Source organism: Sodiomyces alkalinus, assembly GCF_003711515.1.
Source record: "Sodiomyces alkalinus F11 unplaced genomic scaffold SODALscaffold_5, whole genome shotgun sequence".
Classification (NCBI taxonomy): domain Eukaryota; kingdom Fungi; phylum Ascomycota; class Sordariomycetes; order Glomerellales; family Plectosphaerellaceae; genus Sodiomyces; species Sodiomyces alkalinus.
Genome location: NW_021167083.1, coordinates 816,519 through 843,962, shown reverse-complemented (window position 1 = coordinate 843,962; position 27,444 = coordinate 816,519). Strand labels below are relative to the sequence as shown.

Here is a 27,444-nt window from a genome sequence, read left to right as displayed (position 1 = left end):
CCCCCCGCTTGTCAATACCAATCTCCTCCTCGCTCCTCCGTCGCTTAAACCTTTTTTGTACCCTACTCTATGTACTATAGTATACTTATGGGTGATGAAGTCGGACTCTGTGCTTCCCCGCGGTATCACCTGGGAACTTCCACATTTTCGAAGGTGGATGCAAAGACAGAGAAACGCATGCCTGAATCCTGGAAGCACTTATACCCTTCCCAAACCTACACAAGCACATAACTACAGGGGCATACAATCTGGCACTCCATTGGACACTCGATTACATGGGCATTCGACTGGGCATTCGATGACATGGGCATTTGACCGGGCACTCGATTACAGACACGCGCATTCGGCTTGGTACTCGACTATGTATGGTGTCATATTCTATCACGTGAGCCACGGTATGGTGCTCTCCTATTGGTTGGAGGTGCCCCACTATCCTCGCTTAGAAGGTGGTAGATGTATTTAGGACACGTATACCCGCCCCCTTTTTTCTTTCTCTTTAGTAGATAATATAATTATATATTTCCTGAATTAACGCTCCCTATAAGCACGCTCCTGTTAATTTAATAGTTATAAGCCCGGGTAGTAGTAGTAACTAGTAACTTCCTGCTAATCTATTATCTACGTTTATTTTTATATACTTCTATAGTATTACGGAGCCCTCTTACGCTCTCTTTACTAATAATAAGCTCTTATTCGCTAAACCTTTACTTAATACTATATCGAATAAGCTCGAGATTACGGCTAAAGCGCTTAGTATCCCGCGCCTTAAATCCACGCGGTAATAGGCCGATTAGATCTTCTATATCTAGTCGTATACGTAAGGGATAGAGGTCTAGGCATTACTTAATTCTAGCTAAAAGGATTGACTAAATAACTATCCTAAGTATATTATGCCTAAATCCCTGGATTAACTACGCGAATAGTATTCCTAAGGCGAGGGCGATAATAGCATCGTGCCCTCGATATAGGAGCTTATACGCCTCGCCGAAATTAAGAACTAATAGACTATAGCCTAGAATTAAAAGCTCGGTCGCCTTATTAAGGCGTTTAATAAGGCTAATTAACTACTTAAAACCACCGTGGAGACCTCTGCTTATTAATAAGCTATCGAAGAGGCTATTAAAAAGTATCCTGGCTATAAAGAGGAAAAATAAAATCGATACTTTACGTTACGCTATATAATAAAAGAACTTAAGAGTAGCTTCGCTCTAAGTAGTATTTATACGAAGGAAGAGGTAAGACGAGTATACGAAAAGTATTTATAAGACGCTTATCGAGCTAATACTAAAGTGGCTATATAGTATACAGAGTAGAATACCCTTATTAGACGCGTATATTAGTAAAAGGTAGCCGAGATTAAAGGACCTACTACTATTCGGAACTTCCTTATAGTAGTTAGATAGAAGTTTACGCTTATTTAGGCAGAAACTAAGCTTTAGGAGCTAATAATAAAAGAGGTCCGTGGCGATAAGATTTCCGATCTTCTAATATACGGCCGTGAGTTTAACGCTATTATAAGCGCTCTAACCACGGATAATACGCGCTACGGCGTTTACGCGACCTTAGGAGACCGCTTAAATAATAACGAAGGCGGAAAAAAGCCTAAGAAGAAGAGTACTAATTGCCCCTATTAACGCGAATACACTTAGAAGCTAGAGTACTATAATAAGCTAGAGTACGCTTTAACCGGAAAATACGAGTAAAGATCTAATACCTATATTAATAATAAGTGGTGTAAGGAGATACGAAAGGAGATTAAGCTTCTAAAGTGGAAGAGTTTACACGAAAAACTATTAAAAAAGGGATAGGAAAGCTCGGAGAGTAGTAGTAGTAAGGGAGATAGATATCCTAGGAAGGTTATTATAACTATCCTAGATCCCGCCCTTATCTATACTATAGAAGAGGTCCTTAGGATCTACGCCGCGCTCCGACTAAGCCCTTACCCGCTTTTATAGAGTACTTTTCTTAATAATTACGGCGTAACTTACCTTATTAACTTAATCGACCTGCTTATTCTAGGTTCCTTTATTCCTATAAAGGGATCTATCGAATCCGGTATAACCGATTTTCCGATTATTAGTAAAGGTAAACGGTTTCTTAAGGGAATCCTTAATAGACCTTTAGGTGCTCCGAAGGCTAACTTAGAGCTTAACGATATAGTTATCGTGGAGGGATTTTACACGAATATTATATCGGAAGCTCTATTATATAAGGTTAGGATTTAGTATTCGAGATATAACTGCTTATTACGTTTTAGAATAGCGGAGAAGAGCGTAGTCTTATTAAAGCTGCTTCGACGCTTTAATATAACTATCCTTTAGTATAAGCTAATTTTATCTTCTTCTTCTTCTTATTCGTTATTCTAACCGATACTATATAGTATTATTCCGATTAATTACGACTATTGGTATATACTAGTTATAATAGTCGATCGACTAATAAGAGCTTACCGATATTACCGACCTTCCCGCGACCCTCCGCGTCCACGAGTTAACGAAGAATAGTTATAGCACTTAAGAGCAGGCTATCTTAGACTAAGCGCTCTACGAGTATTAGTTTATAACGCTATGAATATGTTAATTAAGGGAACTAAGCAGATAGACTACGAGATATACTTTAGAACCTAGGTATATTAAGTTATATCTCGATATATATTAGAATACCGCTCTCTATAACCGTTTTAGCGTATTTATTAGGATCTTTAAGAGCTACCTAAGAGCTATAACGGTATACGATATCTTCTTATAATAAAGGACGAATATAGCGGCTAGATCTATGTACTGCCTTTAGCTTCGAAAAATAGCGTTACGGTTTATAACGCGCTATAAGCCTTCGAACGATAGGTTAATCGGCAGTTTATATTATATATCTATAAGATACGCAGTAATAACGAGCCCTTAATTATTAATCTAGTAGAGGATTTAATAACCTAGCTATAGGCGAGTAGTTAAGAGATTAATATAGAAATTACACCGCCCTATACCTATAAACCGAACGGAGGCAGCGAGAGAGCCGGTTAACTAATTATTATAAAGTCAAACGCTATACTTAACGGAGTAGGAATTCTACTAGATAAATGGCTAGAGAGTATTAGATCGGTAGCGTTATTATATAATATAAGTCCCTTATAATAGTACGGATAGAAATCCTTAGTAGAAATCCTCGACTTATAGTTTAGAAAGAATACGCCGATTCTAATAAGAGGTATATAGCCGACCTACGCCCTGATTAGAGTGGTATTTATACTTATAGCTGCCGCGCCTATCTAATAGCGAGGGATAGGGAGGCTAGGAGGAATAGAAAACTATATAAGGTTTAACTAAGGGGATATATTAGGTATCTTATAGGTTACGTTACCTATAATATTTACCGAGTATAGATTCTATAGCTTTAGAAGGTTATTATAACGCGTAATATATAGTTTAACGAGTAGTTGTTTTATAAACTATAGCTCGAAGAAGTAGAATAGATCCCGGAGCCCGAAGCGAGGAACTAGCTTATAACTTACGAAATATAAGAAGATAAAGATAATGACTTTATCCTATAGGCTTACCCTCCGGGTGGATTAATTAATAGCGTACCTTCTAGAGAATAAGTATAGTCTACGAGTTTAAACTCGGGGGTAGGAGTAGTAAAGGTATAAATAGACGCTTTTTCGCCACTACTAGATATAGATATACCTAGTGCACCCGAACCGCCCGTAATAGGACTTTAAACCCTACGCGTAATACCTGATCCTTAGAGCAGGAATCTTTAGGTTATAAGCGTAGAGCCGTAGTCTTCGGAGGAACTCTTAATTAATAATTCTTCCGACTAATAAGATAACGGAGCGGCTACCTAAGAAGATACTGTAACTGATACGCTAAGATTATATATACTAAAGCTTAATATGGATATTTCGATGATTTTAACTATAGAAAGGAGTATGTAGGCGATAGTATAAGGACTAGCTACCCCTAATCCGTACCACGGTATTAGCCGTATTATGGTGTCTAGATCTAGACTACCTATCCGACCAACTTCTAAGGTAACCGCCTATTAAAGAAAAAAGAGTATACTAGTAAAGGAAGTAATATGCGCTAGCGTAAGAATCACCGATCGCCGTGCTTAAGGAAAGACTATTCGGATTAATCCACGGATATATTAGGTAGAGCTAGATATACCTTTAACTTATGACTTTTTCTTGTCTAATTAATAAGAAGAGCGCTAGGACGGGCTAAAAGGGCTTCTAACCTTTAATTTAATAATTCTTAGAGTAGCCGATACTAAAATAAATCCCGTTCGAATACTAAAAAAGAGGCTATAATATTACCGAAGCCCTTAATCGACGGTAGGGTTTATCGCGATTATCTAAAGGCTATACCAAGATATTAGCGGGAGCTTACTAACTACCCGATACGTGAACGGTTTAAGGAAGCCGCGTAAAAGGAGGTGAATAAGCTAATTAAGAAGCGTATATAGAGGGAAATTAAGCGCTTAGAGGCGAAGTTAAAGCCTTTTCCGTTAAAGTGAGTTTTCACCTATAAGTTCGACTAAGACGGATATCTCGAACGATATAAGGCACGCTTATATATTTAAGGGGACCTATAGGAGAGCTTAATAATTAAGGGAACCTATATAGTAATGCTCGCTATATGATCTTTTCGTATTATTATAGCCCTAGCTGCTTAGTTTAATCGAGAGATTAAGTAACTTAATATCGTTAACGCCTTCGTTAACGCCTAAAGGAGTAAAATAGGAACGCCCGTTATATACGAACTTCCCGATAGATTTAAGTAGCCCGATAAGTGCTTAGAGCTCGATAAAGCACTATATAGACTACACAACTCGCCTAGACTATAGTTCTAGACCTTCGCGGCTACCCTAATAGACTTAGGGATAAAGGCTAGTAAGAAAGAACCGTGCCTATTTTACACTAAGGCTTAAGACGTATTCGTTATCTTCTTTATAGACGATATTCTTATATTATTTTATAGAGATAGTGCTATAAACGGCCTTAGGATTATTAAAGGGATTAAAATAAGGTTCGAGGTATCGGAAAAGGGGGAAGCCGATTAGTTTTTAGGTATTAAGATTACTCGAGATCGCCCTCGATATAAGGTTTTCCTCTCCTACGACTTATATATCGAAAAGATTATAGCTAGGTTTAAATTAAACGCTCTAAATACCTACCTAGTAATCCCTATTCCTGTTATAGAATACCGGAAAAGAGAAGATAAAGCCACCGCTTAAGAGATTAAATCTTATTAAGAAAAGGTCGGATTAATACTTTATATAGTAGTTATAATACGCCCTAATATAGTATTTACCGTCTCTATCCTCTCCCGCTTTCTTAGAAACCCCTCTCCCGAGCACTATAAGGCGGTAGACTAAGCTATCCGCTATTTATTTATAATAAGGGACCTCTTAATTTAGTACGGATCGAGTATCAGTTTATAGGCGATAGTTATCGTAAGCGACGCCTTTTTTATAGACGATTTAGACACACGAAGATCTTTATAGAGTTATCTTATTAGCCTATTTAGTAGATTAGTTATATAGAAAGTAATAAGGTAAGTAACGGTAATAACGTCTATAACCGAAGTAAAGCTACTTACTTTAGAGTAAGTGGCGAAAGAAATAATAGGTTTAAAGCATTTTTTCGTTAAAATACGCTTTAATTTAGAATCTCCTTAGAATATCCACTACGATAATATGTAAACGATACGCTTAGTGGTTAACGATAGCTTTAGAATCGAGACTAGGCTTCGCTATATAAAGATATAGCGCTTTTAGGTATAGTAGGAGAACGTAAAGGGATTACTTAGAGTCGTATATCTTATTATAAATTTAATACTAGCGGATGGATTAATAAAAGTACTTCCACGATAAAAATTCGAGAACTTCCGAGTATATCTTAATATAATTAGTGCACGGAGGGGGTGGAAAGAAGTAGTTAAAGTCGAAATTCCCGCGCTCTAGGCGTACCGCGCGCCGGCGGTTTAGTTAATTTAGTAAAAGGAAGGGTATATTATTATCTTAATACTATAATACTATACTAGACCCTAAAAGTAAATCCTAAAACTCTAAAAAGATAATATCGGAGTATACTAATAAAGTTACTAAGCTTTATTAGTACTATCCTAAGCACCGTCCTACGTAATATTTACGCTATTTCCTCTAGTAAGAGGAGTAATAATAAAACTATTCTCCTATAAAATATCTATTATAACTCCTATAAGCTAGGAGGCGGAATTACTGCCCGAGGCAGTAGCAGGAAGCTAGTTTAATACTCCCTTAAGTTCTTCCTTACAGAAGATCTTCTTATTTTCCTTATCCTCTATTAACTTAATTATAAATTTTACCGTTTACTTAAGTTTAGTAAAGAATTACGCGAAATAGTTAGTTAGAGTATTTAATTTTAGAAATAAAAGCGATAAACGCACCTTTTTATCGCTATTATTAGAGTCCTTATTAATTTTACAGATTAAAGTTAAAAAGAATTTTAACTAAGGATATAAGGCTAGAAAAACTATAAGTATAGGTTAGTAGTCGTAAAGCTTAATAGCGTATATATCTTTAAGCTAATACGAAATAGAGTATACGATTATAATCGTAAAGCGCCTTAGATAGGGGGTAAGAACTTATAGAGGGTGGTATATATAGTTTTTATCCTTATACTTTTAGTAGCGGTTAGAGCGGCTAGGAACTAAAGTATAGTAATTAAACAAGCGCTATTTACTAGAATAAATACCCTTTATATACTTTAGGCAGGGAGGGTCGAACGGTATTAGTATAAAAGTATCGGCGGTATCCTTATTATTATTATTTCTACTACTCTTAGTAGTCTTTTAAGGAGTTAGCCTAGAATAGAGTAGAGATATCGTAGACTAACGCGCCGGAATAACTTATAGAAGCACCCTTCTTAGTGCCGGCCTTACCCTTATTCTTTTTCACACTATTAGCCGAAGCCTTCTTAGCGGCGGCGGCACGGGTAACGGCGGATAGAGTAGGAGGGGCCTAAACAACGCTACCAGTTAGCACGCGCTACTAAAAACAAAGCTCCGATACTCACTATATCGCTATTATTATTACTTTTATTACTGTTAATAGAAAATCGGAAAAATTGGTTTAATATCGTTAAAAATTCCTCGAAAAAATAACGGTATAAGAGGTTATAAGAGGGAGGATCTAAAAGCTTTAAAACGCCGGTATAACGCCTTTAATTTATCTACGGAAGGCCTTACTATTACCTATTTACTACTACTATTAATAGCACTTTTCCTTTATTATTTACTATTATTATTATTATTCTTTACTATTTTATAGCTTTTATTCCTGCCTTTTAACTCGATATTAAGGGTATCACACGACTCTTTAAGGCTATTTTAAGGTTAAAAATAAGGTTAGGTTAAGGTTAGGCTAAGTAATCGTTCCGCTAATCACGGCGTAATAATTAGGGGGTATATTATATTCTATCACGTAAGCCACGGTATAGTGCTCTCCTATTAGTTAGAGGTGCCCTACTATCCTTGCTTAGAAGGTGGTAGATATATTTAGGACACGTATACCCGCCCCCTTTTTTCTTTCTTTTTAGTAGATAATACAATTATACATTTCCTGAATCAACGCTCCCTGCAAGCACGCTCCCGTCAATTCAATATATAGTACTCAGTATAATACTGTAAGTTATTAGCTGCGTGTGCACACCCCTCTATACTGGTATGGTCACTCACCAGCTTTAATAGTACGATGCGGGACGGCGTCTGGGGGTTATACAACGGTACTCGTACTTCGTAGTCCGTTTAGTCTGCGACCCTATAATAGCCCCTTTTAGGCGCGCTAAGACTCTTCCGAAGCGAACTCACCTGAGACACCTCCCCCTTCTCCCCTTTCTCATCCGCATGCTCGTCCAACCAAAAAAAAAAAGCCAATTAATTGCAACGACTAAATAATGGCGAGTGAATGGGCGCAAGTTAGCGGCGACGACAATGACGCAGCGTCAAAAGACAACAATGGCGAACCCCGGGAAGAAACATCCTTCCACGCCATCCCCCCAGCCATGCACAGCGTCCTGACCGAACTAACCACCGCCGCGGGCTTCTTCCTCCCCCCCCCCCTGCTCCCCACCGCCGCCGCCGCCACGCTGCCCAGACCACCGAAGCAGCTTCCATGGATGCACGACGCAGTCCGCCTCGCGACGTCGCGCCCCTCCACCATCTGGGCGCTCGCTCGCCCTTCCCTGCTTTGCGAAGGGTACGTCGCGGCCAGTGTGTATTTCGTCCTCGCCATCCTCCTCAACCACGCGCGGCGCATGCTGGCGCCTTGGGCGGGGACGTTGTCCGGGGCGTGTTTCGCGCATTCGGCGACGCCGTTGGCGGATTTGAAGCTCGCGGTGGGGAGCGCGCATATTTTCCTGGATGAGGTCCTCTCGTGTTCTGTCTGGAGGGGCGTCGCGCGCGGCGTGGTGGTGAAGGGGTTTGTGGAGCTGGGTGCTGCGGTTGCTGTTCGGTGGCTTGTTGAGGAGACGGGAACGCGAGGAAGCAAAGCGAAGACGAAGGCGACAAGGATGACGAGGATGGGAAAGGGAATTTCAATTGGGCTTGATGTCGCGCGGTTGGGGTTCCTTGTCTGGATGCTTGCTGCGGCCGAGTACGCGCAGGCTCGGTCTTGTCGTGTGGTCGCCGTCGTCCTTGCGTGTGGGAGGTCGGTGCTCGGGTCGTCGGATCATCGCGTTGCCTTGGCGAGGGTTCTGACGAAACACGGGTGGGCGAAGGTGCTGGCTCAGTGTTGGTGCGTGGGATTCTATCTCTGTTTCGCCATTGTCCCGCTCTTTCGGGGTGCCGTTGGCCAGGCGGCTAGGGGTCGGTTTGGGTTGTTTGGGCTGCTGGGAGTTGTGGTCTATGTCACGTACCTGGTTACGCGGTATTCGAACAAGTACTACATGGTTCTCGAGCTATGGGGTCTGGTGATGGTTTACTGGTGGGTTGTGGTCGGTACGGTGGTGTTAGGGGCGCATTGGCTCTGGGATTGCCGACATGAGAGACTTGTCCGTGATGGAGGATATGGGGAAGAGGATGAAGAGACGAAAAAGAAGCGTTGACTATGTTTATTATCGCTTTAAGTTACCAATTCAGAAGTCTATTCTATTTTAGTTATATTTCGTTTTATTTTTACTTCTCGTCTTCCGCCTTAGCCGTTAATCAGATGTGCTGACTAAGCGCGTCAAGGTGGGGAGCTATCAAAGCTTCACGCCTCACCGTCAACCTAGAGATCGACCTCTACTTCGTATATCCAAGCTCCCACTCTGCTCCCATTGACTCAAATCACACTTTTCCATACTTCCATAATGATACTAGATCTGCATATTCTTTCATAACATCGAGCCACGAAACCCCCCGCCGCTCCAGCCCAGCCTAGCTGGCTCTTACCCGACTGTCAACGACGACGACCCTCCCTCCTCCCCTCAGCAACAATGGCCGCAGTCAGCTCCCCCTCCCGACAACCCGCCGAGGAGACCTCGACCTCTCCCGTCATCAATGACAACCCAGCCATCCAAAGTTACTACAATTCCCTTGAATCGCGGCTCGGTTACCGCTTCGTCCTCGGCGGCACGCGTCACTTCGCCTACTGGGACCACGACACCTACTTCCCTTTCCCCCTCGGCCCGCCGCTGCGGCGCATGGAACAAAAGCTCCTCGAAGCCCTCGACCTCCCCGCCGGCGCCTGCGTGCTCGACGCCGGCTGCGGCGTCGGCCACGTGGCCCTCTACATGGCCTCGCGCGGCGGCCTGCGCGTCCAGGCGATCGACGTCGTCGACCACCACGTCGCCAAAGCCCAGCGCAACGTCCGCCGCGCCGCCCTGCCGCCCGGCCAGGTCTCCGTCCGCAAGATGGATTACCACCACCTCGAGACCATCCCCGCGGCGTCCCTCGACGGCGTGTATACCATGGAGACCCTCGTGCACGCCACCGACCCGGAGGCCGTGCTGGCGGGGTTCCTCCGCGTGCTGAAGCCGGGCGGCCACGCCGCCTTCTTCGAGTACGACCACGACCTCGACGACGCCGCCCACGCCGGGAGCTGGATGGCGAGCGATATGCGTCGCGTCAACGAGCTCGCCGCCATGCCGGTCTACCAGAAGGCGCGGCCGGGGTACTTCAAATCGCTGCTCGAGGACGCTGGTTTCGTGGACGTTGACGTCCGCGACTACTCTGCCAACGTACGGCCCATGCTTCGGCTTTTCTACGTGTTGGCTATCGTGCCGTACCTTCTCATTCGCCTCTTCGGACTGCAGAAGTATTTTGCGAACACCATCGCTGGCGTCTTGGGTTATGCGGCTGGTGATCATTGCCATTACCTCGCCATCAGTGCGAGGAAACCCGGCGAGCTCGAGGTGCAGAAACTAAAGTAGTGCACTCGTTATGCCTTTTTCTTTTCCTTTTCCATCCCTTGCCACTAGACTAGACCGTCCTACCCATAATTGTTCGTCCAGGAACACTGCTTGGCGAACCGGGTCTGAAATCCGTCACAAGGCAAAAGATCAGCCCGTCCCTTCAGAAGCCACCCATCCCTCTAAAGAGCGTCTGGCTTTTTCGGTCAGAGAACCGCTCCGCCTTGCCAATCTGACGACCTAAACATATGATCCTTATAAACACTTTCCCAGTGAGACCCGGGACTGCGAGCAGCACTTTTTTAAAAGACGCAGAAGGGGCCATTGATCCCCCGGTCGATATATAATAGGTAGAAGGGCCTTCATCTTCCCAGGGCTGACCCTCCTAGCTATAAAATAAGGGTTAATGATCCAGTTACCTAGATACTCCATAGAGTATTTCCTCTCTAACCTAATACTTATTATACCAGATTCTAAAGACTAGCCTCTAGAGTAATAAAGCCTATAAAGTAGATATAACTAAGTACAATTATACGAGCTTAGCAGGTTGCCCCAAGGGGGGGGGGGGGGGGGGGGGGGGGGGGGAGGGGCTATAATTTTATAACCTACTCTATACCACTAAATAACCGTATATATCCGAAAATAACTATAAAACGCCTGCTTTTTAATTTCTATAGCTATTTATTAGTTCCTTCTACGGTATAATAATGTTTTTTTATTATTTCTTTCATATTGTAAAGAGCCGATTTTTTTATACTAATCGCGCTTTATCACTTATAATTAACTATTAATTCCTCCTTATAGCAGCTAGTATTAGCTTCTTTTATTTTCCTATATCACTTTTCTACTATCTCCCGGCCGTAAATAGTATTATCGTTAAGTAATAGGTATAAATAATAGCTATACCCCCCGCGAACGCGTTAATACTAATTAGTAGCTTACCCTATAGGTAAGGCTGCTATACTCGCCTTTACGGGGGGCTATATACATAGCCTAATTATATAACTATATTATATAGATAAATATACTAAGTAATATATATAAGTATTATTACTTATAGATAAAGACTATTTATTTCGAATAGTTTCTAAAATAGTTTAAAACTATAGAACTACGAAGATCTACGATAAGAATAAACCTATAGATAAACAGATATAGTATGCTTTTTTAAGGTATAATAAAATTATGCCTTATATATAATATAAAAAGAGCGTTATATAATAGAGTTAGAATTATATTATATTTATATTAACTTTTCTTTACCTAAACCTATAATTCTTATATTTTATACTTATAATATATTATTTTCTTATACCTATATTTTATTCTGTTATTTAGCTTTTATTTTTTACTTTATAGAGTATACTATTGTTACGGCCAACGGGCCTAACATACACCAACATAAAGGATACACTAGTATATAACGTACTAGGACGGTTAGCGTACCAGGACGTAACCAGAAGATGACTCAGGAAGAGGGATTACGTGCTCCGGCACGTGACCCCGCTGGGAAGGATATATTAGCACCACTAATAAGTGTAGGCCAGGGCGCTATAGGGGCCACCTGGGTGGGCAACCTACTTCACGAATATTCACTAACGGAGAAGTGAATAACAAGTAAACACCTAGTAAACGTTATAGGGTTATTCACCAGGGACCTAGTGATTAATAAGCTATATATACTAGAGTATTCTAGGTCTTACTTCTACTAAAGAATAAGATATCGATTAATCTAAGTCTTTACCTGGACTACTATTCTACGCTTAAACCTACCTAATAAAGAAAACGCCTAGTCTTTACGACGTAACTACGACTAGACCTCTAGAAACGATAGTTACTGCTCTTTAGTTAATATCCTCTTCTTATTTTAAACTAAAACCTCGACGCCAGTCCCCTATCGTCCGCTATACTATAAAGGACCGGAAGTCGTCATAATAACTATTTCTTATTAAATATCCTATTCCTTAGAATTATATTATATTTAATCTATTTTTATTATAGTACTATATACTATATTATGCTTATTCGATAGCACTAAATATATCTTATATTATTCCTTATAATTTATCTTTATATAATATTCGTTATCTTCTCTATTATCTTCTATTTATTTATATATAATATACTTTCGAATTTTAAGTTTTAATTTTATTTATTATCTTTTATTTTTACTTATCCGTATTTATTTATCTTTATCTTATCCGTTACGTCTAACCTTATTCTACTTTATATTATATATTATTCTTATTATATTTATTTTCTTTATTTTCTTTTTAATTAATTTTATTCCTATAGTTTATATAGTTTCTATTAGTACTCTCTCTAGACTTAATTCTACTTATATTCTATTATTTATTTTATTCTATTTTGTATTCTATTTTTTATTCTATTTTTATTCTATCTTATTATATTTTATATCCTATTTTATATTCTATTTTATAGCCTATTTTTTATCCTATTTTTTATCCTATTAGGAGGCATAGTACATAGCAGCACAGTCTAACCGTTAGTTATATAGGAGATCCGCACGGAGCGCCCTTAATTAGGTACCTCATGACTTACTGTGCAACATATATATTTGGAAAGTACCGAAATTTTCCGGGCTGTACTGCTACATACTGTGGGAGTAAGTCCCCCGAAAAACACCGCAAAATCCCGTAAAACGGGTTCGGGCGGTAGTACTGGTACGAATAACGCAGGCTGCCAAGAGTGGTCCGAAAAAAAAGCGGGCCAGCGTCAGTGTAGTATTAGATATTATAAAAAAGAATAGTATAATCAGTAATAATGTATACTCCAAGGCCTATGAAGGGGCCCACACTAGCCCTTAGCCCAGCGACGCCTTACATAAAGCAAACCTCAGCCTAACCACGGTCTTGAATAAGCATTACTTTACGAATACGTGTAGTCTCGGTGTTACTGTCCATGCCTCCAGACCGAGAAGGTCGTGGTCGCTATTGTGGCGCATACTTGTTTGGCCCTTTGGCTTTCATACTAACTAGTCAGATGTCGTAAGTCCTAGAACTTTATATTTACGTTATTCACATCTCTGTACGAGCTCTAACGTATAACCACCCGCCCGCGTAGGTATTTAAAAGACACAACCCTCCCAACCGGAAGGATCTAGATGTGCCTGAAAGACAGTCAGGCATACCTAGACCACAAGTCCACAACCAGTGAACGACCAGAGGTAAGTTACCAGATCGTAGTCCTCCGGGTGACTACCTGATATCACTAACATTGGACGCTAGAATAAGAAACAAAATTCAGACCGGGATCCCGAACCTCACGAGTCACGGCAGTCACTTTCTCCCCTCTTCCAAACCAGCAATCAACACAGCTGCCTAAGGTAAGGGATACAAGTGTCAAGTGCCACCTGGGCCACATCAACACCAATGTGTCCTTGTACATGGATTTGTACAACGATCTGTTGGATATTCAACCCTTACTCTACTGTCTTCCTTGGTTCGTCTACTCGGTCGGCTGGTTCACTATTGGCATGTTTCTCCGCCATGTTTACACTGTTGCAAACGAGGAGTACGAGTGGCAGAGGCTACTGGCGCCACACGCCGACGTGCCATTGATCTTCCACAGCCCATACGTGATCAGTTTCATATACGTCGTAGGTGAGTGTATATACCTGTTTATCGAGAAGGTCCCGCAATACGCTTCCTCTCGTATACGGAACGCCATGGAACCGGCGTTTATAGGCCGAACAGGCCAAGTAGAGGACTCGCAGCCCGAGCAGTAAAAAAAAAGAAGAAAAAAAGGGGGGGAAAGGGAAAGGGAAAAGGAAAAGACTAGTTAATCGATGTATGAAATTTATTCAGGTAGGGGACGACCTTCATTCCGACTAGGGCACTACTAACAGCACCCGTCACCAGCCGCCACTCGTTTTATCTGTACCCAGATACTTGCACACAACACCTGGCTGATTACCTTCCACACGATCAATTACGCGATATCGTTAACGCCCTCGTGGCCGGGGTCGCGGCCGTGGGGGGACAACGTGGAGGGCGGGATGAAGTCAATCACAACTAAATTTGGTGGGAGGCAACCCGGTCTAAACTGGATATTGGTCGGGAATAGACGAAGCTGTAGGTTGCGGGAAGAGCTACGGCGGGACGGGTATCGTATCAAACGAATATAAAGTCAAACCACCTCAGCCAACGTATAACCAGTCATTCACTAATAAACAAAAGTTCAGCGAGTAAGCCCATTCCTAAAACTGGAAGAATCGCTCGATAATGAACACCCATCACGTCCATTTAGGACTGTTCCAAGTCGTACACCCCAAAAAGCAAACCGAAACTACAGGCTGGGGTATCCTGTATGCCCCCGATGCCGTTTCCCTATTGTTCTGATGTCGTTGAAGCGCAATTTCTCGATCCCCCAAACTCCTCGCTGGGAAAAAATAAAAATACTACTAATATAAAAAGAAACCTATAGAAAAGAAGAAAAGAAGAAAACAGGGCTCGCCGGTTTGACTATGCTCAGCACACCGGTCTGAGCTCCGTCCATATCGTGTCATGTCGTGATGCTGGTATATCAGCCTCGTTCCCGTCGTATAATAAACGTTGCATGCTCCCGCTCTCAGGTGGCCCCGAGGTGGGACCAGGGATTGCCTGATTGACACCCAATCGAGGCAGATGACTCCTTGGAAGTGTGGGATGCTGTCACCGCATCCCACTGAGTCGAGATGTGTAGAACGTATCCGCGCCCAAAGAAAACTGACCAAAGAGGAGGAAAACGGAAAGAAGAACAAGAAGGGAAGAAAGAAAGAAAGAAGAAATAAAAGGAAATAAAAGGAAATAAAAGGAAATACAGAGACAGAAAACATGGGGTCTCAAAGCGAGTAAAATCTTGCAAAAAAAGCCATGAAGAAATGGTACATCAAGGAAATGCCCGTCGTTTGTTTCAACGACGGTAGCAACCAAACTAAATCATGGAGAAATAGCCATCTGTAAATAATAAGAAAGTCAAGATTGGAGGAAAGGACGACAAAAAAGGGAGAAGGAGGAGAGAAGAAGAGAAGAAAAAGAAGAAGACGAAGTGAAAAAAAGAAAAAAAAGGAAGAGGCGAAATACATCAAGACGCCTCAAAGGCGAATGGAATATAGTACGTCTCATCTTGCAACGACCAAGGCGTGGCCTCTTCAGAAAACGCGCCGGCGGAAAACTCAGCATCGCTCGCCATGTTCGTCATGGACGGATCAAACATCATCGCGTCCGACGTCAGCGAGTACGAGTACCCCGGGACACCGTCCGCGCCGTACAAGTAGTTGTCGTCCCCATTGCCGGCGGCGAACGACGTGTCCGCACTGGAGGACAGGACCATCTCGGGCTTGTTGTCCTCAGTGTCCACCTCGGCTTCGACTTCGACTTCAGCTTCGCCTTCGGCGTCGGAGTCGGTCTCGGGGCCCGCCTCGGTGTCGTTGCGCGCCTCGACGAGCACCTCCTCGAACCACTTCTTCAGCTCGTCCATGTGCGGCCAGTCGCCGCCCCCTTTGCCCCCTCTCTTCTCCGTCTTGCCCCTCGACTGCTTGGGGTTGAAATGCGTTCGCCGGAGATGGGCCGCCGCGTTGTAGTAGGCGCCATACTCCTTCCTGTTCAGGCAGTTCTTGCACGCGTCGAGCGGGATGACGATCGGGACGGTGGACGGGATGCCCGCCGTGGCCGGGTCGCGGCAGACGAATTTCTTGACCACGCCTTGGTGCTTGGCCAAGATGTGACGCTTGAGTTCGTGTTCGCCGCGGAATCCGCCGGGATACTCGTTGCACGTCTCGCAGAACACCTTCGCCACCCTCTTCGACCGTGAGGAGCCGCCGTTCTTGGCCATCGCTACTCTTCCATCCTTCCGGGCTGCCGACGCCTCGGACGCCTTGGCTGCCGCCTGTGGTTTGGGCAGTAGCCGGGCTCGTTGGGCATTTTTGATCTGCCGCTGCCGAGCCTCCCTGGCCCGGCGTCCTGCGTTGGACTGCGACGACATGGCGCTACTCATCGATATGGATCTCTCCATGCCGGCACCGCAGCCGTTCAGAGTGAATTGGCCGGTCGGCGCGGATGAAGCGTACAAGTGGTACAGGGAAGAAGAATCAGCGGTGGGACGATCGCTACCGTTTTCGGGAAAGCGAAAAAGGTCGTCCCGTTCGTCCCCAGTGATCGCATCCTGCCAGTTAAAGGAGAAGGCGTCGCTGCCCGTAAAGTCGGTGCGCAGTGACTGCGTGGAATCGAGACGGGCCATCCGGAAGGCCCCAGGCAGCGACTGGTTGTCGCACATACTCCCATCACGGCTCAGGGGTATTGTCTCGACGCCCGACACACCCGAAGTCATCGAGGGGCACGTCGAAATCACTCGGCTGGAACTGAAGCGTCCATTGCTGTCGTAGGAGCCCGGGAACTCCTGTGGAGGAGGTGGTATGAGGCCTGGTGAAGAGGGACCGTCGTCTTGGGCCTTGAGGAAGTCGAGGGGGCTCATGCCAACGTCCGGTCCTCCAAACTGGACACCAAGACGGCCATAGTCGTGCTCCTGCACGCTAGGGAGGTCGAATGTCTGCTGTGAAGATGGAGCCCGTTGCAGTGATGAAGCAAATGCGTGCATGTTGGCGTTGGCAGGGTCGGTGGCCGGCAGGCGAGCCGCAGGCTCCTCGGCGACGAAGGCGGCGAAGGGTTCCACGCTATTGGATCCGCCGGACAAGTTTCTTTGCCAAACGGGTTGGGACGAGATAGACCAAGGCATGTGCTGCTGCGACATGACACGCGCACGCTTTACGGGTTGTTGCGTTGTGCTGTCCCGATCCTGGAGCACTGTCAGTGACATGAGGTCGCACGATGGAAGACAACGCGGTCTTGTTTTACCTTCATAGTACTGGACGCCGTCGAGGGATGTCCCATAGATGACCTGCTGCGAGACAAGCCACAGCGCTTCAATGTGGATGCGGGGTTCCCGGCTTGTTGACTTGAGGAACGTGCGCCGGGGACGGAGTCGGAGGCGAGAAGGGCTTGAGGCGGGAGCGAGGCAAACCCGTCACTTGGTGTTGATACAGAGTGTAGGAGGGCCGAAGTATAGTGCGAGTTCTGGAGAAGAAGCGCCTCTCCCATCTGACCCATGTCTTTCAGTTGTCTCCAGGCCATGTGGTGCTCCATCTTGTCGACGGGGAGATGACTCGAGTCTCCCTGTAGACCGGGCCTTGTAGTGTAGTGAGACGGATCGTGATCGGGTTGCAGGCGAGTTGTATCGAGCCTCAAGCTTGAGAACCAGCCGTGATGGACGGAGTACTCTCGTTGCTGTTGCGCCGTATATGATAAGGTGTATGATGTATCGATAACACGAATTGTACAGATGCGAAATAAGTAATGGCTGGTGCAAGCAATGGCCACCAGGCGGAGGGGTGGGTGGAAGGAGAACAGGGTAGATATGGAAAGCTCGTGTGGGTAATATGGCGAGGTCACGCATGCAACCCCAGTCGGCTTTTCGATCCGATCGGAAGGGGACCAGAAGGGAAAAAGAAAAGAAAAGAAAAAAGCCGTTTCTTCTTCGAGTTCCCTCGAGTTCTCACGACGGAGGTAGCGGGGGATAAGAAGAACGACAAAGGCAGTGGGTGTATCTTTCGACTTGAAGTGATGAAGATGACGGAGGGGCAATCAGACAAAGAGAGGGTCGAAGAACGTGCCCATGTGGGTTTAAAGACGATATGGGGATATGCTATACATACATCGGGCAACCAGTCAAGCGAGCGAGGCTATGCTTGTCTCCGTCGGCGGCGGCTGCATGAGCGTAGCGGAAGTTGTAGGAGTACTAAGGTTGCTGTTCTAGGAGACTGATCTAGACGAGTAATCTAGACGTGGGAGGGTGGGAAGGGGATGAGTTGTCGATGGTGGGTGGAGGAGAAGGGGAGGATGGGAGTGGTTGTGAAGCACTGACTGCATGGGAGAGGATCCCGCCCAGGACCAGGGGCGTAGAGCTAAGTATATAGACCTTGGGTATACCTATTTTATACTCCATACCTTACGGATAGCGGTACTTCGTGTATAAGGTAAGGTATCTAGGTACCTAGCAGTGGTGGGTGGCTGGCACAGATACACGTGTACAATACATAGAGGAAGTCAAGGAGAACGACCTTTAACACGCCTTTGGGTACTACGGGTATCTAAGCTAGGTACCTTACCTTATGTACTGATCGCCCTCGACCACCTTAGGTAAGGTACCTAGCTGCAGAACTTAACTCGCGGGGAGGCATGGCTATACCGTAGCACAGAGCGTCTGCCTGCCTAAGGCACTATTCTATCATCTCATGTAACTCGTCTTTTACTTTTACAAAACACATACCTACCTTAGGTATTTTATCTGGCTCCCAGATTGGCCAAGGACACTGTACTGTACGGAATAGGTAGGTGTAGGACGAAGAGACAGATATATATACCCGTATTACCTAAGGCATTTTCCCCCGTGTCTGGATGCCTAAGGTAAATCTTAACCTTATCCGGCTAGTACCTTAGTGTGGGAATCCCTGTAGGCCGGTGCTAGGGGGTTGCGACACATTGGCTAGCGCACCTGAGCCTAGGTACTTAGCTGGGAAACAGGGGTGTTCAGCGCCGGTACAGACGCTGTACCACCTACCGTAGTGTAGAGTACGGAGTACAGATACGTGTAGGTATACAACGTATAATCTACAGACGCCCGATTCCTTACACTGTTTTTCCTTCGGTTTCCCAATGCCTATAGCCCACCTGCCATATAAAGTCACTTATACCTCAGTATTGGCCGAAAAGAGTCGCAGCCGCCCAAGTAAGCCCAGGGCATCAACGGTCAGCGAGCCCAACGGACGGTCACGTCACTTAGATGCTCTGGACTTCCTCTATCATAGGATTCTTTTCCTCTAATAAAATTAGATTTCTCCTACGGTAATAATTCTCTCTAGTATCAAGAGTGGCCTCTTCGTTTCTGAGTCCTGGGGGAGTCCGCCGGAGCCTGCATCTCCACCGAGGACCGCTTTCGGCCGACGAGGCATCCGTGATACTTTTCTTCCGGTCACCACTTTCGTCAAGACACGGCATCGTACAAAGGACAATGAATGGGAAAGGGTACTTCGTACAGGAACGACGTGCTCCAGCAGATGCGTGGGATGCGTGTGGGAGAGATCCTGCTATTGCCGTCGGACCGCCAGTGGACTGCCGTGGCAGTAAGTGTACATACTTCGTACGAAGCCGTTCGGTGGGAACACAGATGCTTCTGCCAGCGAAAGATTTCCATTCAATGCATGCCACACCGAAAAGTTTTGCTACGCCCGTCCGTATCAGTCCCAGATGCGATGACTTCTTGCCCAGAGAGACAGAGGGGCTCGCTAGTGAAACCAAACTCGCAGCGTCTTTGGTGGGACATGGACGTCGCGGAATATCTGCGTCTTCCTTTTACACGTACTTCGGACTGATACAAGGTATGTAAAGCATGAGGTGTCTATATTGCAAACATGTATTCGTACTTGATGACGTCCTTGTCCTCAATAATCTCAGTTGTTTCCCAATTAAGCCTAACAGGCCACGTCTAGACCCGTCCCCGCTTAGTCCGTCGAGTTGTGTTTTTCCACCCTCCGAGCGAGAGTTCTTTGCCCGGACAGTCGGCACAGCTGATTATAACATTTCAGAGGTGGTGGGTTAAACCTGTTGGGCTTGGGCTAGGCTAACTTTGGGTTGACACGTTGGTTGGCCCGATGTTTCGACACGACGTCCAATCTTCGGTGTAGTCGCTTTTGTATGGTCATTAAGGAGCATCAAGAAACCGGCTATTGGCCAGTTTTATTTCCTTAAAGTGAGGCGGGAGTCCCACCATCAAACACCATAGGCTATTGTTTGTTCGATAGTAAGCGGCATGGGCCGTATTCCCAGGAGTATGCATGGTGCTTTATCGTATCATGCATGTCGTATATACGGAATGGCGTTGCCTGCAAGTAAGGGGACTCAGTAACAGTGGGGAGAGAGCTATATATGCAGTATAAATGCAGATTATTACAGAATCCAGGGACCGAGAGAACAGAGAGCGGGGTAAGAAATAGAATAGACATCCCGAAGCTCCGAGGTGTGCAGCACCAGTTACACAGGCGACCCAGATGGTCAAGAGAACAACACCATGCCGAAGGCTACCTGGTACTTATTGTAGGCGCTCCCAGAAGGAGGACGTGCGAGAAGAAAATCCGCGTTCTCGACAGCAGCTTTAAGTTATCCAGCAACATCTCTTTGCACCCACCCCAGCCTACAAGCGTACTTGGACATACTATCCCTCCTGCCACCTGCGCCACTGCACGTCGCACGATGCTCTTCTGCCCGGACAATTTGGTGCGTGCAGGCGCGGTGGGATCAGCGCCGAGTAGCTTACATATGATCCTCAGCTCGAGGGCCAGAGGTTGTCTCAACTGCCGGCTCGTGGTCGACGCAGCCGAGGCCTACCGCCCAGGATGGACCCAAACTCGCCAGGACCGCAAATCCATCGCGGCGGACGCCAATTTCGGCGGGGTCCTCAAGCTATTCGAGGAAACCGACAAAGACACCATTGCGGAAAACACGGTATTGCGATTCATGCAGGAACCTAGTGGTAGGCGTTAGATCCCGACTCACCACTCGGCTTCTTCTTCTTTGTTGCTGTTTCTGACGCATGCGGAAAAGACACCCATTTGTACGAGACGAACGAGCCAAAGACGGATTTTGAGACCATGTTCGGAAAATGCCTGGTCGTAGCGCCCAGTACGACTGAAGATATGGCTTTCGAACGGATGAGACACTGGCTCTCATACTGCGTGGACAATGACCCGTTCTGCAGCCGCCAGACATCTGATGTCCTGCCCCGGCGGCTGCTCAGCCTCGGCGCAAAGTACAGCACTCGCGTCTTTCTAATCGAGACACGCGACATCAACAATAGCGTTAGAAAACAGGGCGAGAAGAATCTCCAATACGCATGCCTCAGCTACCGCTGGGGGGTCAGCAACGAAGAAATCCTACGGACCACGGCGGACAACATCGAAGCGCACATGGACAAGGACCGAGGGATCGTCCTGCAGCAGCTGCCACAAACCATAATCGACACGGTCAGGGTGTGCAGGGAGTTGGGGATCGAATACCTATGGGTCGACTCGCTCTGCATCATCCAGCCACGTCCGTACACAAGTCTCGACCAGGACAGGGAGGCTCACGAAGACTGGGTGCGGGAAGGATCCACCATGGACAACGCCTATGGCAACTCGTACCTCACGATATATGCCGAGGCGGCCGTCAACTGCAAGGCGGGCTTTCTAGGCCCCCAAGACTACGGCAAGAACTCGTGGCAGAGGATCTCCCCGGCGAGGGCCCCCAACGGTAATCGTTTCGCTGCCATGGAGTGGAGGGGGTATGAAGGCCTTGAAGAAGCCGGCCCGGACTCGACGGTCCTCGACGGGCGAGGGTGGTGCTTGCAGGAAAGGATCATGCCGACCCGTAAACTCCGCTTCCTCGGGACAGAGATGAGCTGGGAGTGCAACTGTCGCATGTTCTGCGAATGCGGCCACACGCGAGAGGTGGACATCGACGGCATCCTTTCCGTCGGCCGTCTTCTTATGCGTCTGGGTGATGGGGAACGCTTCAGTCATCACGAGACCTGGCAAGAAGTCGTTGAGGACTACTCGTGGCGCTCCGTCTCCGACCCGGAAGACAACAAGCTGATGGGCGTCGCTGGGGTGGCGAGACTGCTACTCAAGTCCACCGAGGAAGATCCGAATGGCGAGGACGAATACTGCGCGGGACTCTGGCGGAGCGATCTCGTTGATGCCCTCGTCTGGATGGCTGTCGACAAGAGACCCAAGCAGGCGGAGCTGGAACACGGGATGCCCGAGTGGATGGCGAGACGACACCTGATGCCCCGAACTCGCCTGGCCAGCGGGACGCCAACGTGGTCCTGGGCCTCCATCAACGGCGGGATTGCCTTCCAGACGTCGTCCATGTGGTCCAGGAAGCAGGCCGGCTACAAGACCAGCGGTCATAACGTTACCAAGAGGCTAAAGACCGAAATCTCAATGGACCAGGTCGTTAGCCGGCCCACTCACCCTGACGCCCCGACGGGGAACGTCGACCACGGGTCCATCGTCGTGACGGGGCCGCTCGCCCCTATCCAGCTCGCGATCCTCAGCGCGGACCTGGGCGGGCAGTTTGCGGGCGACCTCTACGTGGATCAGCAGGATGAGCGACCTATCCCTCTCGCTCGCGGCGCGGACGGTTCTTTCGTCACCAGGATTGTCCTGGATATCGACGAGACGTTGTGCCACCGCCATCGCCGCCGTGGCTGCAGCTGCGGCGGCGGAAAGCCCTGGATCGAAGGAAGCACCAAAAGCTCCGGCTGCAGGCTCGAAGAGGGTTCCAAGACTCTAGACTGCTGGTTGGAGGGGAAGTGCGTTTGCGGAACGTCGGAGGACGGTGATGGCGACGGCGACGGCGACGGCGGCTCGTGCTTTGATTCCCGGCAACGATACTTTGCGCTGTGGTTGCATACTTGGGTCGACCGCCTCGATACTCGCAAGATGAGTGTGCGAAAGAGGACAAGAGGGGAGAAGAGCAAACTTGTGTCGACGGAACGGGCTTGGCCTGAGGAGATGTGGTTTCTGGTTTTGCAGCAGCAGGAAGACGGAGAAGATGGCTTGGATAAATTTAAGAGGATAGGAATCGGGTACTATACCCAGAATGACGGGCTCTGGCCTCTATTCGGCGAAGAAGGTTGGGAGGAGAAGACTATCAAGCTTATATGACTGGTTCGACGGGCCCATGGTTGATGATGCCTCTGACTAATATAGCCGTGGGAAACGACCCACCTGGGTACATACCAGTACGTACCATGGTGGAATGACGTACAACATATTAGTAATGGCGGCTGAACATCGGAAAGGACACATGGCAAGCCGTTGAGCTGAGCGGACAATGAATTACTCTTGGCTCCCCCAGCCTTCATGATGACACCTGGTCCGGCCTTGAGCGGGACATCAAAAGATACAGATACAGGCACCACGAAATTCGGGACAACGCTTCAGGCCAATGTACTGACGAAATTTTATACTCATTTATGTGAGCTAGAGCGTTACTCACTCACCGCGGCACCATGCGCCGGTTCCACTTGGCCCTCCTCGCCGTTGCTGCGCCGCTAGCAAGCGCTCGCCAGGGCGGCTTCAGCATTCACGAGGATCTCGTCGCCTATCCCCAGGTGAGTCGAACTCCTGCTCCACTGTTACACATGCTAGGTTGGCAACCTTTTTGAAGCCTAACCGTGTTTTCACAGTACGAGGTCGTCTTCTCTGAATCCTACATCTCCAAGCATGACGCGGCAGCTCTCCTCGACCCTCTACATCCTCATTCCACATACGCCGCCGACTTCCCCTCTCAGTCCGATCTCCTCCACAATATCCGGGAAGCTGGTGCCGATGATGACAGAGAGATAGGCGGGTCTCCCGGCCATGCTCACGGCCACGGGGGAACCCAGGAGACATACGAATTGGTGCACCTTGGCGACACAAGCTACCTCTGCTCCATACCCGTTTTCGAGCCGCCGACGGCACCGAACGAGACAGCGACGGAACTCGCCAAACGGGAAGAAGCACGGGAACTCGCACGAGCCTCGGAAGCCGGCTGGGACCTCCTCGGCGCGCTCGAAGGCCAGTGCCTGTACTTCATGTCCGGCTGGTGGAGCTACAGCTTCTGCTACAACCGCGAGGTGGTCCAATTCCACGCCCTCCCCATGATACCGAACGGCAAACCGCCCGTGCCCGACCCGGAAACCATGCAATTCGTTCTCGGCCGGGCCACGAAGCCTGCCGCCTCCTCCCACCCACAGCAACGCCAGCAGCAATCGCCGCAAGACGGCGGCGAAGCGAATTCCGGGCCCGAGTCGTCGTCGTCGTCGTCCATGACCACGGACATCCAGCTGAAGGGCGACCAGCGGTACCTCGTCCAACGTCTCGAGGGCGGCACGCTGTGCGACCTGACGGGGCGCGACCGGACGATCGAGATCCAGTACCACTGCGTGCCGGGGATGAAGGCGGACCGCATCGGCTGGATCAAGGAGGTCACGACGTGCGCCTACCTCATGGTGATCAACACGCCGCGGCTCTGCAACGACGTGGCCTTCCTCCCGCCGACGCAGACGAGCGCGAACCCCATCAGCTGCCGGCTGGTCCTCGACACGGACGAACCGGGCGCCGAGGCGGCGTGGCGGCGGCGGCAAAAGACGCTCGAGGCCGAAGCCGAAGCCGAAGCCGAAGAAGCCCGGCAGCCGTCATCGTCGGACGGCGCGCCGCGCGACCCGCTGTTCGCGGAGAACGAGCGGCCCGATATCGCGTCGGGGGCGTTTTACGACGGGGACGAGCCGATTACTATCGGCGGCGTGGTTGTGGGCGGGCGGAACGTCTTGGGTCAACCGGGCCCCGATGGCCAGGCGGGCCAGGAGCTCAAGTTGCCGCGCCAGGGCCATGATCACCTCCCCGGTGGGCGGTACTACATCGAGGGCGAGGGGGAGATGTTGGCGAGCCGGACGCCCAAGTCGCAGGGCGGCGAGTACTGGTCCCTCTCGGACGAGGAGTTGGAGGAGATGGAGCTTGATGTTGAGCTTGTGGAGACGATGCGGAGGGAGGTGGAGAAACTTGCGGGCGATCGCGGCTGGCGGCTTGATGTGGTCGAGACGGCGGGCAATCCGAGAGAACTACGGGGCTATATCCATGAGGATGACTATGTTGATGAGGAGGATCAGGGCGAGGGCGAGGGGGAGGCGGAGGAGGGCCTCGATGGGGATGATGCTGGCGAGGAGGGGAGGCAGGAGCAGCTCTATGCGAGGGACTGGTAGACCCCTCGCCGCCTCTTCTTTTCTATGGTGGACTACAGTGGCTTTGTTTACGTTATGGGGATGCCTACGTAGCATTGGCGTTTTAGGGAGGGTCCAAACTGCAGCACATGTACATTCGTCCTGAAGATGGAGATCTAGAGCGTCTGGATGTTACAAGGTTGCAGTTGCATCATGAGGCATAAATGAAAAGCACTACTTTCACCAGGCGGGCAGATACGATGGTGTTGGGTGCGCTGACGTGGTTTGGTCTGAAGCGGATGGGAACAAACGGATTCGAGTGCGATGTGAGAAGTGGATTCGTACGTCACAAGATGGCGAATCCACACGTCTGCATGAATCGCGGCATGGCGCCATCTGTGGGGGGATGGTGGACGGTGGACGGTGGACGGTCATGAACTGATGGGTACACGTAAAGGGGGCCGTCGTGATGGACGTTCGTTTCGTTTGGAGAACCGACTCGGAAACCGGCGGGGCTCGTGTTGAAACATGTTGAGGAAACATGATATAGATGGAAATGACGGATGATATGATTGCCGGAGGTTGAGGGGTGGGGTTGATGAAACAGTGCGTTCTTGGGAGGGTGAGAAGAAACGGTCTTCCGGTGGTCGTGATCTGTGGGCTGTACGTGTAACTTGCACTCCGTACTCCGTTCTACCGGCCGAGTATGTCAGACTTGACAAAATACATCCAACGACGTCTCCGCGTCGTTCTATTCTGTCTATGTAGAAACCATATTCACGATGAAGATCTCTCGTCTTGAACGACGAGCTTAGCAGGTTGCCCTACGGGCAACGCCGTAAAGCTTGTCCCTGCGGGAGGCCCCCCCCCCTTAGCAGGGGGGGGCTTGTCATATGACCTGCCCCGCCACAATCAAATAACCGAAAAATAACCGAAAACAACCGTAAAACGCCTGCCTCCTGTTATTTTACTGCTATTTACTGTTTTCTACACTATAACGATTTTATGACGATTTTTTAGTATCGCGATAAAACAGTTTTCCCTTTATTATATCAAACATTCTATTTATAGAAATAAAGCCGTTAATTAATCGACCGTCGTTATCCCTCGTATCGCCGCTAAGTAACCTTTTTTTTTAATTCCTTTAATTCCCTCCCTCTCTTCCGCTTCCGGTACTTAAAGCTTCGCCGCTAAATAAGTTACGGGCATAAATATACACGTTAACCCTATAGAAAGCGACGATACTAACCGTAATTCGTAGTATACCTCCCGCCCTCTCCGACTCCCCTATCCCCTCGTAGGAATCCCGGTCGCCCACGCCCGAAGAATCCCCCTACCTGCTTAAGGGCTATACGTCTAAGCTAGACGAACTTTTTTTCCCTTGTCGCGATCGCTCTATATCTCCCGCTCCCCCGCCCGTAACCTCGCCCGCCCCCCCGCTAATAACCTCGCCCGCCCGTAATCCGCCCGCCCCCTCCCCTAGCAGCTCGCGCGTCTAGAAGACGATACCTACGAAGGAAGGTTACACGGTCACCCGTAGTAAGGTTATTAACCTTATTTATAATACCGGCTATAAAGACACTAAGGCGCTAATAACTATACACGACCTTAAGGTATATTATAAACTACTAATTAACTACTAACTTACACGATATACTAACGGCTATTAATAGGTTAAGCGCGACCTCGCGCTATAAGAAGATAAAAATCTTAACCTTAACCGCCCGGCTAACCGCGAGGCGGTTATAATAACTCTAGTAAATAGTATATAGAAAGACTATAAACACTATAGTAATAAAGACGGACCGTTCACGTGTTATTTTACGGTCCTGAATATTATTAGCGGTAACTATAATAACTACTATTTTAATTCCGAGGGTAGTAAGTATTCCCTCCGCCCGCCCGCCACCGCTAATAATAATCCCGCGCCTACTACTCCTATCGCCCCCCTGTTACGGCCAACGGGCCCAACCATGCAGCAGCACGAAGGATGCACTGGTATGTGACGTACCAGGACGTTACCAGAAGATAATTCAGGAAAGAGGGATCACGTGCCCTGACACGTGACTACGCTAAGACGGATATACTGGTACGTAGGGTGTCGCGAAGTGTTCACGGAGGGGACGGTGAATAGATTAGGACGTTTACCAGGGCACTAGTGAATAACGTAACTCTGTTTACCCGAGGCTTAGTGAACTACACTATATATATATCAGAGTATTCTAGGTCTTACTTCTACTAGAGAATAAGATATCGATTAATCTAAGTCTTTACCT

At 47.7% G+C, this 27,444-nt stretch overlaps 7 protein-coding genes across 7 annotated transcripts; 6 read left to right on the top strand and 1 right to left on the bottom strand.

Moving 5' to 3' along the window:
- Positions 1 to 7,630: 7,630 nt before the first annotated feature.
- On the top strand, positions 7,631 to 9,133 carry SODALDRAFT_165672 (hypothetical protein). The gene is made up of 2 exons (XM_028606975.1): positions 7,631 to 7,663; positions 7,728 to 9,133. The coding sequence occupies exon 2, from the start codon at positions 7,934 to 7,936 to the stop codon at positions 9,080 to 9,082; it is 1,149 nt and encodes a 382-aa protein (XP_028466392.1). The 5' UTR covers positions 7,631 to 7,663; positions 7,728 to 7,933; the 3' UTR covers positions 9,083 to 9,133.
- A 140-nt stretch (positions 9,134 to 9,273) lies between these two features.
- On the top strand, positions 9,274 to 10,839 carry SODALDRAFT_311427 (S-adenosyl-L-methionine-dependent methyltransferase). The gene has a single exon (XM_028609167.1). The coding sequence runs from the start codon at positions 9,455 to 9,457 to the stop codon at positions 10,388 to 10,390; it is 936 nt and encodes a 311-aa protein (XP_028466391.1). The 5' UTR covers positions 9,274 to 9,454; the 3' UTR covers positions 10,391 to 10,839.
- Positions 10,840 to 13,301: 2,462 nt separating this feature from the next.
- On the top strand, positions 13,302 to 14,579 carry SODALDRAFT_333187 (hypothetical protein). The gene is made up of 4 exons (XM_028611902.1): positions 13,302 to 13,377; positions 13,454 to 13,556; positions 13,618 to 14,196; positions 14,251 to 14,579. The coding sequence occupies exon 3, from the start codon at positions 13,776 to 13,778 to the stop codon at positions 14,115 to 14,117; it is 342 nt and encodes a 113-aa protein (XP_028466390.1). The 5' UTR covers positions 13,302 to 13,377; positions 13,454 to 13,556; positions 13,618 to 13,775; the 3' UTR covers positions 14,118 to 14,196; positions 14,251 to 14,579.
- An 875-nt stretch (positions 14,580 to 15,454) lies between these two features.
- On the bottom strand, positions 15,455 to 17,511 carry SODALDRAFT_350787 (hypothetical protein; the record flags this gene model as incomplete). Its single annotated transcript, XM_028613502.1, has 3 exons — positions 15,455 to 17,172; positions 17,224 to 17,323; positions 17,410 to 17,511. 3 exons carry the CDS (start codon positions 17,509 to 17,511, stop codon positions 15,455 to 15,457), a joined length of 1,920 nt encoding a protein of 639 aa, XP_028466389.1.
- On the top strand, positions 17,454 to 18,226 carry SODALDRAFT_165643 (hypothetical protein). Its single transcript, XM_028606974.1, has one exon. It carries the CDS (start codon positions 17,722 to 17,724, stop codon positions 18,187 to 18,189), a length of 468 nt encoding a protein of 155 aa, XP_028466388.1. The 5' UTR covers positions 17,454 to 17,721; the 3' UTR covers positions 18,190 to 18,226.
- Positions 18,227 to 21,131: 2,905 nt separating this feature from the next.
- On the top strand, positions 21,132 to 22,316 carry SODALDRAFT_278028 (HET-domain-containing protein; the record flags this gene model as incomplete). The annotated part of the gene is made up of 2 exons (XM_028608094.1): positions 21,132 to 21,711; positions 21,763 to 22,316. Coding segments are annotated over 2 exons (1,134 nt in total), but the record flags the coding sequence as incomplete, so codon positions are not given.
- Positions 22,317 to 23,476: 1,160 nt separating this feature from the next.
- On the top strand, positions 23,477 to 25,210 carry SODALDRAFT_339935 (hypothetical protein; the record flags this gene model as incomplete). Its single annotated transcript, XM_028612900.1, has 2 exons — positions 23,477 to 23,578; positions 23,654 to 25,210. The coding sequence occupies 2 exons, from the start codon at positions 23,477 to 23,479 to the stop codon at positions 25,208 to 25,210; spliced, it is 1,659 nt and encodes a 552-aa protein (XP_028466386.1).
- Between the last annotated feature and the right edge of the window lie 2,234 nt (positions 25,211 to 27,444).

Bases quoted from the DNA above. Each gene is read 5' to 3' on its own strand.
- SODALDRAFT_165672 (XM_028606975.1), top strand. From the start codon at position 7,934: ATGGCGAGTGAATGGGCGCAAGTTAGCGGCGACGACAATGACGCAGCG.
- SODALDRAFT_311427 (XM_028609167.1), top strand. From the start codon at position 9,455: ATGGCCGCAGTCAGCTCCCCCTCCCGACAACCCGCCGAGGAGACCTCG.
- SODALDRAFT_333187 (XM_028611902.1), top strand. From the start codon at position 13,776: ATGGATTTGTACAACGATCTGTTGGATATTCAACCCTTACTCTACTGT.
- SODALDRAFT_165643 (XM_028606974.1), top strand. From the start codon at position 17,722: ATGGCTGGTGCAAGCAATGGCCACCAGGCGGAGGGGTGGGTGGAAGGA.